Source organism: Tursiops truncatus, chromosome 5 (genome assembly GCF_011762595.2).
Source record: "Tursiops truncatus isolate mTurTru1 chromosome 5, mTurTru1.mat.Y, whole genome shotgun sequence".
Taxonomy (NCBI): domain Eukaryota; kingdom Metazoa; phylum Chordata; class Mammalia; order Artiodactyla; family Delphinidae; genus Tursiops; species Tursiops truncatus.
In genome coordinates, this window is record NC_047038.1 from 1,231,629 (window position 1) to 1,244,177 (window position 12,549).

The window sequence follows — 12,549 nt, forward strand, 5'->3', positions numbered from 1 at the left end:
GCAAGATGAGAGCAGCAGTGAGCGGGCGGCGCGGCGCCCTGCTGGACCCTCCCCTTGTGGGCACAGCTGCTCTCAGACTAGGTCCTGGGGCCCCGCGGGAACCCTCCCTGCTGCAGCCGGAGCAGCAGTGCCGGAGCTCCGCCCTGAGGCCTCTGGGTCTGTCTCTAGGGCAGGTGGGCTCTGCGGTGGGAAAGCAAGGACAGCAGCAGAGTAGCCTTTGCTTGCCCGGTGCCATGTGTTGCACACTTTCTAACTTCTGGCCGTGCTTAGGTCTGATGTAGGACAGGAAGGGCGGTTTTTACACTCCAAAGGTGAAAAACCACTTGTGGTTCTTGGGGACAGAAGTAATTCTGGACAGTGTGGCAGCTGGAGGTGGGGAGAAAAGCATTAATCCTTAGTTCACTCAAGGAGGGGTTGATGGTCTGCGTCAGAGACCACATCCCTACACATGAGGGCACATCCAAGCTTTGTGGGGCCTGAAGCTTCCATAATTTGGGGTCCTCTTTAAGAGAATGAATGCAGAGGTGCTGCAATGGTTATGTTCCTGACCAGTGAGAACTTTGGTTTTACTAGGTGTTGGTAAGAACTAAATCCCCAACTTACACGTTATGTGTCTGAGGATTGGAAGAATTTCTCACATACACAATAATTATAAAAATGACAGTGTGTTAAGCACCTGCTCCAATGCCAGGCAACGTATAATTAAAGTCCCCTCACTGTGACAGGCAGCGAGAACAGGGAGAGCCGTGCTTCTGACGGGCGCATTCCAGTCTCTGTCTCTGTGCGTGTCTGGTGATTTTTCCTTTTTTTAAATATTTATTTATTTATTTTTGGCTGCGTTGGGTCTTCGTTGCTGCGTGCCGGCTCACTCTAGTTGTGGCGAGCGGGAGCTACTCTTCGTTGCGGTGCACAAGCTTCTCATCGTGGTGGCTTTTCTTGTTGCGGAGCACGGGCTCTAGGTGCGTGGGCTTCAGTAGTTGTGGCACACAGCCTCAGCAGTTGTGGCACACGGGCTTAGTTGCTCCGCGGCATGTGGGATCTTCCCGGACCAGGGCTTGAACCCGTGTCCCCTGCATTGGCAGGTGGATTCTTAACCACTGCGCCACCAGGGAAGCCCTGTCTAGTGATTTCTGACCGGATGCTGGGTATTGTGCGTTTTATGTTGTTCAGTGATGGGGTTTGGTATTTTCCTTTTTTTTATTTTATTTAATCAATTAATTTATTTTTGGCTGCGTTGGGTCTTCGTTTCTGCGCGAGGGCTCCCTCTAGTCACGGTGCGCGGGCCTCTTACTATCGCGGCCTCTCTTGTTGCGGAGCACAGGCTCCAGATGCGCAGGCTCAGTAGTTGTGGCTCACGGGCCCAGCTGCTCCACGGCACGTGGGATCTTCCCAGACCAGGGCTCGAACTCACGCCCCCTGCGTTGGCAGGCAGATTCTCAACCACTGCGCCACCAGGGAAGCCCCTGGTGTTTTCCTTTCAAGAGTGTTAGGCAGGCCTGAGGTACCTGCAGATCGCCTGATCCTTTTGAGGCCGACTTTTAAGCTTTGTTAGGGTGGGTTTAGAGCAGCTTTAATCTAGGGCTAGTTTAGACCTACTGCTGAAGTGTTACCCTTCTGGGTGAATGTCTCAGATATCCACTGAGCACCCTCCATTCCAATGGTCAGAACCCAAACATCTCCTGGCCCTGTGTGAACTCTGAGGTTGTTCAGCCTTCTGCTCCCCAGAAATGATTCTGCTTAGTCCTGTGGCGTTTCACTCTCTGCACACGTATCTCAGTATTAAGGACAGACGGGGGACTCCTCTGAAGGTTCATGGAGACTTTTTCTCTATAACTTCCTCCTCTCTGATAGTCTACCTTGCAAGATCCGGTTGCCTTTGCCTCCCAGACCCAATCCTTGTCTCCTCAACTCAGCGAGGCCACTGTAATCTGCTTGGGCTCCCCTCCTGCACTATGGTCTGTGGCCCTAGACACAGGGTGTCAGAGGGCTTCCCTCCTTTGCTTCTGTTCTATCAGAGACCAGAGTAATACACTGCCTATGATCCAGTGTCTGGAACAGCTGCTTCATACGTTTTGCCCAGTTTTCTAGTTGTTTATGGTGGGAGGAAAGTCGGAACTTCTTTGCGGCCCAAAGCAGAAGCCCCTGGTTCCGTACATTTCAAATCTTGTTTGCAAGGCTTGCGGTCCTGGCGATTATAGTTCCTGTTCACACTGCGGATGACCTCTGGCCCTGCACCTTCCTGTTACTGCACTCGGGAAGTGGGAAGGCATGGAAGGAATGCTCCCGGAAGCCATCCCTGTGCCAGGACGGCTAGCACCCCTCAACCGTGCATGGAAAGAGCAACAAACCTCAGGAATACCCACACTGAGATCCGAACTAAATGAGGCACCAATTTGACTTCCCCTTAAGCCGGATTCAAAATATAGCTGTGGCCACGGCAATGCCACATACCATGGAAAGGAGTACGGTGGAGGAGGGTGGAGGGGAAGAGACAGCATCTTAGTCAATCGCAGTTAAAGTACCCTGCTTTTGCCAATTCTACAAAAGATGTGACCACGTGAACACACTGCAGGGCCTCTCCCGGGGCCTGGGAGGAGGGGCCCACACAAGGAGGACCCTGAACTTACAGCTTCATCAGCATCATGGTCAACCTGCCTGGCCCACCTGTCCACCCCCGGGCAGGTCAGTGAGCCTGCAGGGAGAGCGCAGGCTCACACCACCTCCTTCCCTACTCGCCCTGCTGTCTACCTCTCACCAGTGGTCCCCCTCCATCCCACCTCCCAGGACTTCCTGAGCTAACAGCCGTGTCACTGCTCCCAGGTGCTGGCTCTGATCAGCTCCCCTCCCGACCTCTTTTCCACACTCTTGCTGGAACAATCTGCGAAAAATGAAACCCAGGCTCTTTTCGTGACCCGTGTGGTGTTGTGCAGAGTCTGGGCGCACACCTGCCTCTTCCTGGCCCCGCCCCTCCCTGCCGGCTCTCCCTGGCCTCTCACCTGGTCTTGCTCAGGTGTCACCTCTTTTTGTGTCACTGTGGCTGACCGTCCCCAGGGCTGCCCTGTGCTGCTCTCTGCCCAGTGCCCCGGGATTCTTCCACACCCAGGATCCCATCTTTCTGACACCGCCTGGATGTACTTGCTCACTGTGGGTTACGTTTCCCTGGATTGTGTCTCCAGGAGAGCCAGGAGGTCCTATCCCTGGTGCCAACACAGTGCCTGACACGGGTAGGCACCCAACAAATGTCTGTAGCATAATTTAATGACAGCTGAGCGTCTGCCCAGAAATGTAATTGCTGCGTCAAAGGACATGCGTGCTTCACGCTGGCAAGCGTAAAGCTCCACGGCCCTTCGAGAAAGTTCAGTGCAGGGCAGGGATGCAGAGCCGTGCAGCAGAGAGGCACTGGCTGGGCCAAGCTGCCTGGTGGGTGGGTCCCGGCCTGGCACTGCCTGTTTTGTTAGCTGTGTGAACTCAGGAAGCTACTTGACCTCTCGGGGCTCATTTTCTTCACCTGTAAAGCAGGGTCACGATGTGACCCAAGCTTTTGAGTTGCAGTGAGGATGACGTAGCCAGTTGTGGGCAGCCGTGGACACCACGCCTGGCCGCGCTGTGCGGCACGAGGGCCTGCGTGTGGCTGTCCCCCCTCCTGCAGTGACCCTGGCTCCGTGCACTCAGCAGCGCTGGGTTCTATCACTGTTTTCACATTTCATAATTGATAGTATTTTAGTTTTCCCAAGCGTGGGGCCCCAGTGAGGAGGCTGTAGGCATCGACCCGGGCTGTGCAGCCTCCGTACGGCTCACCCCCAGGCCCAGGAGCCGAAGCCTGTGAGATGCTCACTGGGGGATAGAAACGGTTTCCCAGCTTTCTCGAGCCCCCAGGAGGCTGCAGGAGCTGAGCGCTGACCCCGCACAGGCTGCTGTCGGGATGTGCGGCCAGGCCCAGGGGAGCCTGTGGGGCCGCCCTGCACTCACGGGCTCCCGAGAGAAAGGTCATCAGTGAGCCCCCGGGAGGATCCCGGGCCCTGCGGGATGCGCCAATCCTCCGTGATCCCAAGTGCGCTGACCCTCCGCTTGCTCTGTGGCGACCACTGCTCTCTGTTTTGCTTCTGTTTCATGAGCTTCTGCTCCTATGTTGATTTCCTTCCTTCTTGTTTCTTTAATCTACTCTGCTGCTCGTTCCCAAATGTCTTGTGTTGAATATAGTCATTTATGTTCAGAAATTTTTCTTTCTTTTAAAGCACTCTTTTAAAGAATTCCTTCATCTCTAAGTGAAGGTCCACTTGGCCATGTCTTACGGTTTTTCACTGAGATACTTATACTGTCATTTATTGCTAAAATGCTTGTCATTGGCTTGGGACTTCTTTTTAAAATCTTAAATCATTTAGGAGTGCAATGATTTTTCCAAATAGGCAGATGGATGGATGGCCACACATATTGATATAAACTACCTTTTTATTCCACTGTGGTCACAGAACATGCTCTATTTGATATTCTTTGAAATCTGTGACCAAACTGTGGCGAAATTTTGTGGATATACCACATGCTTTTCCTAAGAACACAGTTCTCCATTTTTAGGTGCAGGACATCTCTCTCTGTGTATCTATCCATCTATCATTTCTAACTCAAGCTTAGTATTGTTGCCTCCAGAAGAGCCTGGCTCTGGACCCTCCTTACGTGGAGCCTTTTGGTCCCATTTATCCAGCAGGGGCCGGATGCTCACCCAGTCCCCACCCACCCAGCCCCCAACAACCCACCACCCTCCCATCTGTTCACCCACCCACCGGAGAAGCAGGGTCTGCGAGACCACCTGGCTACTGCAGGGAAGGCGTGGGAGAGGGAGGGGGACCTGCCGACGGCTTTGGCAGCAGCTGGCTGACCTGTCTGGTGACACCGGGCAATGGTAGCTTGGGTGAAGTCCTTGATTTTCTTGTACTTCTGCAAAAAACTCTCCAAAAACTGGGCAGCTTCCTGAATGGGAACTCCAAGGCCAGCAGCAAGTCGCTCCTTCCCTGTGTGAGTAGAAGCGTGATCAGAGGCCAGCCTCTCGCCCAGCGGGTTCCCAGGACACGAGCTACCAGGCAGTGACCACCACGCGTGGAAGTGAGCCCACAGAAGGGATCTTGGAAGACTCGGTGCGTCAAGGCCCAACTGGCACCACTGGTCTCTTCTGATTGGTCAGGATGGTGTTGGCTTTGGCTTTACAGACCAAGTGTTCGGTGCCAGCCAGTCTGGACGGGAGCCTGTTAAACATTTATTTATTCAACAGTGTTGACTGAGAGCCTGGCAGGTGAAGCCCTGGTGAAGGAGCTGTAGTCCCTGCTTGCAGCCTGTCCAGAAGGGAGCCTGTTTCCAGAACTGGGGGAGGCTGGAGAGGGCCGGCAAATAAAAGAGGAAGGGAAGTTTCCAGTGCCAAAATACAAGGAGCTCCCACCCTTGGAATGTTTTTTTGAGACAAAAACTTTTGGTCCAGACCAATATTTGGTCCCTAGAGGACGCAGGCGTTCTGGAGAAGCTTCTTATAGCAAGATCTCTGGTCAGGATGACACCTGAGTTCCAGGACGACACCCCAGTTCCAGGATGGCACCCCTAGTTCCAGGATGAAACCCAAGTTCTAGGATGACACCCTGAGTTCTAGGATGACACACCAAGTTCCAGGACGACACCCTGAGTTCTAGGACAACACCCAAGTTCCAGGATGACAGCCCGAGTTCCAGGACGACACCTGAGTTCTAGGATGACACCCAAGCTCTAGGCCGGCACCCCGAGTTCCAGGACGACACGCGAGTGGCAATCGACTCCAGATCCCAGGAAGCCACTTGTTTGCTTTCTATCAGTGCAGATTTTCTTTTCATTATTTTTTGTGGTAAAATATATATAACACAAAGTATGCCATACTGTAAATTAATTTTGTGTTCCAGAATTTCGTATGAATGGTGTCATAAATTGTTCACTATAAATACTCCTTTGTGTCTGGCTGTCTTCTTTCATTGGCCATAATGTTTTGAGTTCATCCACGTTGACAGCTGTATCAAGAGTCTATCAGGAGTCTGTTGCTTTTTTCAACATTGAAGCGTAGTTGATTGGTAACATTGCGTTCGTTTCAGGTGTACAGCAAAGGGACTCAGTTACACACATCTCTCTTCTTGAGCATGGACCGGGTTACCCTCTTTCTTCATACGTTTTGTATTCTGGCTATTGTATTATAAATGATATGTTGTAGACACTCTAGATTCTGTTATGTTTCTCTCAGCAGTGCTGACTTAGGAAAAAAAAAACAAAACACTTCAAACTTTGTCCCCCTGCAGCCAGCAGCAGCTGAAAGCGCGCATCAGTCCTTTCAGCAGTAGCTGGGCTGTTTGAAGTCTGCCCTTTTCACACACAGTCAGGGGTCAGCCAGAGATCTGAGCAGAGCTCAAGCCCAGAATTCGGGGTTCTCCTTTGACTCTACTCTTTCTGAGATTTCTCCCTTCACTTTCCAGATTCACTGGCTGCCCTGACCTCTTTCCTCTGCCTTTTATTTTCCCCAATTAATTAATTAATTTTTATTTTTGGCTACTTTCAGTCTTCGTTGCTGCGCGCAGGCTTTCTCTAGTTGTGGCGAGTGGGGGGCTACTCTTTATTGTGGTGCGTGGGCTTCTCATTGCACTGGCTTCTCTTGTTGTACAGCATGGGCTCTAGGTGCATGGGCTTCAGTAGTTGTGGCATGTGGGCTCAGTAGTTGTGTCGCACAGGCTTAGTTGCTCCGTGGTATGTGGGATCTTCCTGGACCAGGGCTTGAACCCATGTCCCCTGCATTGTCAGGTGGATTCTTAACCACTGTGCCACCAAGGAAGCCCCTGTCCTCTGCTTCTGGAAGCCAGTAAGACCCTGGATTTCTGTCGGGGAGTTTCAGCCACACACAACACGGACAGAGGCTTGCCTTCAGGTGAAGAGCTACAAAACGGCAAACTCACCCTGTGCTATTCCTTCCTTCCAAGTGTTAACCCACCTCCAATTTCTGTCTGCTTTTGGTCACTTTTCAGTACCTTTAGGTAGTTGTTTATTATACTTTAGCATACTTTCTAGTTGATATCTGTGGGAGGGTGGTCTGATCAGAGTGCCGTGGCCACTGCCGGAAGTCACATTTCTCCTTCTGTGTCTACGGCTGAGAAGGAATTCCTTTCCCTTCCTCTGTTGAGTTGTTGGGATATCCCAAGGTCTCTGTACAGGAAGAAAGCCTGCTTCCGAGAGAAGCCGGTGATGTGGCAACTCTGAGAGAAGCAGAGATGGGCTGAGCCGGAGACTGAGGGCCTGGTCACTTCTCCAGGCCCCGGTCCTTATTCCCCATGCCCTTGCCGGGGGGGTCTGTCACACTCTAAGGCCACCGTGCCCCTGCCCCCCAAGTAGGACAATGTTTGGCTCTGTGAGGGCTTCTGTTCCGTGCTTCGTGTTCATGGGTCCCCACTTCCGACACAACTTCCCTTCACACTTTGATTCAGCTGATCAGGTTCCTGCTGTTTCAGTTGTGAAAATGCAGGCCTGTCTCCGTAGGTGCATCCCTGGGAGCAGGGATCCCCTTGGCGGGAGCACGAGGCGCCCCCCTCATAGGTCCCACGTGAACATACAGTTTGGCTTCCCCACAGAGGGCTAATTGCCTCCCGTGTTGGGGGGGGTGCAATTCTAAGTTTAGGAAGGAAACCTTCACTCCCTTTCCTCCACGTGCTCTTTGCCCCATGCTGAACTAGAACAGCTTCTCACTCTTGTTTACAGCTCCAGGGCCTCCTGAGAGCCTGGCACTCGTGGGCCTCCAGGGATGCTGGCACAGGCCTGACCGGCTCCTGCACATCCTTTAAAACTCAGCCCGGCCTGGCGAGGGGCCTCCCCTGGGCTCAGCAGTCATGCTGGATGTCGCCGATCACTCAGTGCCGTCCCCGCAGGCCTGCTCGTGTGTCTCATCGGACAAGCGTCGGCCCCTTGGAGCAGGAGGCCTGAAGCCCGGCACTCGGTGCGCACCGGTGACGGGACGTGGAGTGAGCTTAAGATGCGCAGCGAGGAGAATCAAGGGTCACGCTGACTCTAAGAGTAGCAGGAGCTCAGGGCAGGACAGGAGGAGCAGGGGTTTCTGCTGCCAGCGGGCCTGGGGGGGCACAGTGCTGGGCAGGCGGCTGCGTCCAGTGGGCTGAGGGCAGCGGTGAGCCCAGGGCCTGTGCTCCGGGCCGAGGCCTGCAGGCGGGCAGGCACTCCCATTTCGGGGGGGACAGGTCTCTGGTGGCAGAGGCCTGGCGGCTCCCAAGCCCTGGGGAGAGGGGCTGAGGCAGGCGTGGGGATCAGGCTGCCCGCGGGCTGGGGGTACGTCTTCTCGCTTGTCCTGGTCCTGCTCTCCCTCTACAGCCTTTTGTCATCCTCACAATGACCATGACCCCGAAGCCAGGCCGGGGCCATGTGCTCCCAGCACCCAGAGCAGCCGCTTCCAGACCCTTCGTGTTTAGGTGAAATCGCAGCATTGCAACCCACAGGAGCCAGGCGGTTGAAGGCTTCTCTGCTGAGTTTCCAAAGGGCCCCAGCAGCCCAGGACGCCCGGCCCTTCAGGAGACGAAGGCCCCACTTCACGCTCGAGGCAGACGCAGCCCGACAGGTGCACAGAAGCCCGGCTGTCAGGTGGCGACGGGAGCGGCAGACACGAGGCCCGGGGTGGGAACCCTGTCAGCATTAGGGCTCAAAGCAGCGGCTAATGACTCATTGCTTATTTACAAAGTGGAGCTCTTTTCCTCCCCAGAAAATAACAAAGTGAATACTCCAGAAGGTGCCAGACCTACAGGAGCAAAGGCTGACTCTGGGTGCACCGGGCAGCGGGGGCAGCGGGGGAGGCCCGCCGGCCAGAGACTGGAGCCGAAGCGCCCCTGCCCGAGTCCTGGCTGAGACCTCAGCCCTGGCAGGTTTGAAGCGGGTTCCAGACTCATCATAAGCAGGTCGGTCACTCACGGTCCGGGAAGAGGCGCTTTGGAAGCAGGTCACACGGCACCGCAGCCACACTGGAGAAGCCCGAGGCGGCTCCTACCTGCAGCTGACTACACGTTTGCCCAGGGTTTTGCGCTGGCAGCTCTTCCCTGAACGGACACAGGGTTCCTATGGCAGGGAGGGACCCTATTCTCCGTGTCTTTACACAAGCCCTGCTCCTCAAAATGGAACTGATCCAGGAGGGGCCTACGCAGGCCTGGCCGCCAGGCCACAGCCTCTCCTGACCCCCTCCCTCAACTCCCGAGGGGCGTCAGGCCCACTGATGCAGCAAGCCCGAGAGGGAGAAAGAATTTTAAAAGCCCAGAGAGCCCACGGTCAGGAAGGGAGAGGAGAGGGTGGGAGAGGGGAGGGGAGCAGGTTGCTCTGCCTTGGGTCCTGGGTCTGGAAAAGGGGAGGGGAATAGGGTGACGACAAGGGCTCCTGGAGCATCTCAAAGCACAGGTGTGGCCCCCAGCAGGTGGTGTGATGTGGGGTAGGGGGAGGCTTTGGTCGGCCCTCACTTCTGCACGTCTACTCTCCGTGCAAAGGTTGCTGGGAGCCCTGAGGGTTAAGGGCGTGAGTGGTCTGACTGGTGTCTGGTGCATCACAAATACCACCAACATGTGTGTAAACAGCGGCACACATGGATGCACAGAATGAGTTCCATGGGCTGAGAGTGACTTCTGTAAGTCACAGCCACATTGCAATGCAGGTGCACAACTAGAGCCGCCTCCGTCTGGCCTATAGGTGACACCAAGGCCTCAGGCCCACCCACAGCCTACCTGCTCCATAGACCACCGAGTACACCACCTTCTTGGTCTGCTCCCTGTCTGCGTGCGTCACGCGCTCTGGGGAAATGTCCTTCCTGCATGGAAAGATGGCACGTTGTCAGGCACGCTGGCACCTGTCTGAGGAGGTCCTCAAGGGTCCAAACCACACACATCCCCGCACACCCCAAGAACCACTTCAAGGTCAGGCCTGTAGTACGGTAGGGAAGACAGTCAGCATCTAAAGCGTCCGTGCCAGCCTGGCCCCTCCGAACAGATGCCAGCCAGGTTCTGGGGTATCCACACCCCAAACCCAAAAAGTGGCTCCACCACCGGAGTGCCAGGCAGACAGGAGGAGGCCTGGGGCCTGGGGCCTGCCTGTGGGTGCTGCAGTAGGGGCTGCTTCTGGGCCTCCTGCAGGATTGGATGAGCAGCCTGTGCCTTGCCTCCTACAGAAGGAAGGGCCCTGTCCTGGCGTTCAGACAGAATAAGAACCAACTCCACACCCGGCAGCGTGCAATCGTGCCGCTCTCCGAAGATTAAAGCTGAGCCTGAGAAGCACAGGGGCCAGTGGGCACCCAGGGCCCCTCCTCCTTGCTAGGCCATCCTCGCCTAGCCGTGCGCACACCCCAAGTCTCCCTGATGGAGTGAGCACGTCAGATCAGCAGAGACAGAGAGAGAGAAAAGGAAGAAAAAGGAGCCTGTCCAACCTCTGTGGGTAGCCCTGTGCTGGGCCCTCCTGCAGGGCTGGCCTCCACTCGTGGCCACGGGGTAAAGCTTAGGATCTGTGCAGGGATTTGGGGTGTATGGGCTGCCCCGGGCCTGCACGTGGCTTCTAGATTTCCCGGTATGCACGGGGCTTTGAATGCCCTATTTCCCAAAGACCCTCTCTCCCCAGCTTTTCCTCCCAAGCTTTCAGGCTCTGTTATTTGCCTCGACTGAGGTCTTTTGTGGTTGACCTTAGGATGTTTTCCAGCAACGCGGCCACTTTTCTGACTGGAGACAGTTCCGAGATGGGGAAACAATGCCTGTGTCAGCCCCCAGACGAGTTAGAACAGACAAACACTATTCTTTGCGAATAAGGTCTGTGCCTGGAAGCAGGGACAGGGTCCCACTCTGGGCAGGAGGCTGCTGAGTCGTGGGAGGGGTGTGGGCCGAAGGAAAACACCACAGAGCCCTCCTAACTGTTTTCAGCTGCTTTTTTCTTGAGTCAGAACTTGCTTGGTTGCTGTAAACTGCGGACTGGTTTTCAGCGTTCCGCCAAGTTGGTTCTAACAGTTTTTGCCTGATTTGTGGATGCTTCTGTTGGTGGACAGGCCCTCAGAGCTGCCTGCTTCACCATTTTCATTGATGTCCTAGAGTGCATTCATTTTACCACCTGATTTTAAAGTACTGATGCATTTCTTTTTGTCCTTTTCCTTCTGTGTTAAGCTACTTTGCCCACGTTTTAAAATCCCACCCTTGAACTTGGTATTGTCAACAGCTGTATTTAGATAAGAAGCAAAACACCAAAATGCACCCAAGCCCAGAACAAATGTGTGTCAACCCCTATGTCACCAGCCACCCTTGGTCCTCACTGAACTCCCTTTATTTTGGAAATCCCACAGGCGCTCCAAACCTGCTGAGGAAAGACATTGCTGAAAAGCTTACCTAAGACTAGCTTCCCCATTACCTGCTCAGGGCCACCTGCGGTGACGGCAGATGAGGGCTTGGCCCAAACAAATGGGTCTGGCGACACTGCAGGGAGGGGACAAGGGAGGCATTTTGGAGCAGGTGCCCCTCAACCAAACCACACTAGGGACCCCCTTAGCTCTATCCGGGGCTGGAAAGTTGTCTGAGGGAGCAGCATTGACTCTCCTGGGACTTGCTTCTTCCCAGAACCAAAGTGTGACAGAATGAATAGATGCTAGGGACATATATCGGACATCATGTTCCAATAACAGAGAACATGCTTTCTCCTTGAGCACATGGGGCACACGCACAATAACACATCATGCACCAGGGCACACAAAAAACCTCAAAAGGCCGCACATAGTAGGAATATTAAAATAACACTCTGATGACAGTATAAGAAAACTAGAAATCAAAGACAAAAACAAAATCCCCAAAGCCCATCTAGCTAGAAATAAATCAGAAAACACTTCTATCAGTCAACTTTTGATTGAAGAGAAATATAAACAGAAATCACATAGTTTCTAATGAAAACACCCTATGTCAGAACCAATGGATTACATTAAAACGGTGAGGAAATTTCATAACCCTAAATGCCTATGTTAATAAAAATGACAGAATATATAAAGTATATGAATTAAATAAACACAAGGGAAAAAAACAAGAAAATCAAAAGAATACACAAGGAGTGAAATAATAAAGCTAGAAAAAAGATGGGAGCAGAAATTAATGAGGAAAAGAAATTAAGTAGAGAACAGCAAAACAGATCATTAGTAAATAAAAATCCTGGTTCTTACAGAAAATAAATAAACCATTAGCTAGTTTAATCAAAAGGGCAAACACAGATATACAAAATAAGAAACAACGGGGGAAAGTAGCAGCAGATATGTAGGAAGTTAAAAAAAAAAACCTTAAAAATTATTTTGCACAATGCTATGCAAGTACATTTTAAAACCCAGGTGAGACGGACAATTTCTTAAGAAAACACAGTTATAAAAACTGACTCCAGTAGAGATGAAAGTTAAATAGACCAATGTCTATAGAAGAAATAGAGAAAATTATTAAGGAACTAGCCCACAAAAACACCAGGCTCAGATGGTTTCAAAGGAGAATTCTATCAAACCTTTAGAGACCAGAG

The 12,549-nt window shown here is 53.0% G+C and overlaps 1 protein-coding gene across 2 annotated transcripts in view; it reads right to left on the reverse strand.

The window, feature by feature from the left end:
• Positions 1–12,549, reverse strand: part of POLN (DNA polymerase nu) — a 172,843-nt gene that overhangs the window by 12,483 nt on the left and 147,811 nt on the right. For both annotated transcript variants that reach the window (XM_033856528.2, XM_073804755.1), the window contains 2 exons: positions 9,756–9,838; positions 4,875–5,006 (listed from right to left, as the gene is read on the reverse strand). In XM_033856528.2, coding sequence (XP_033712419.1) covers positions 4,875–5,006; positions 9,756–9,838 — 215 coding nt within the window. The remainder of the gene's footprint in view (positions 1–4,874; positions 5,007–9,755; positions 9,839–12,549) is intronic.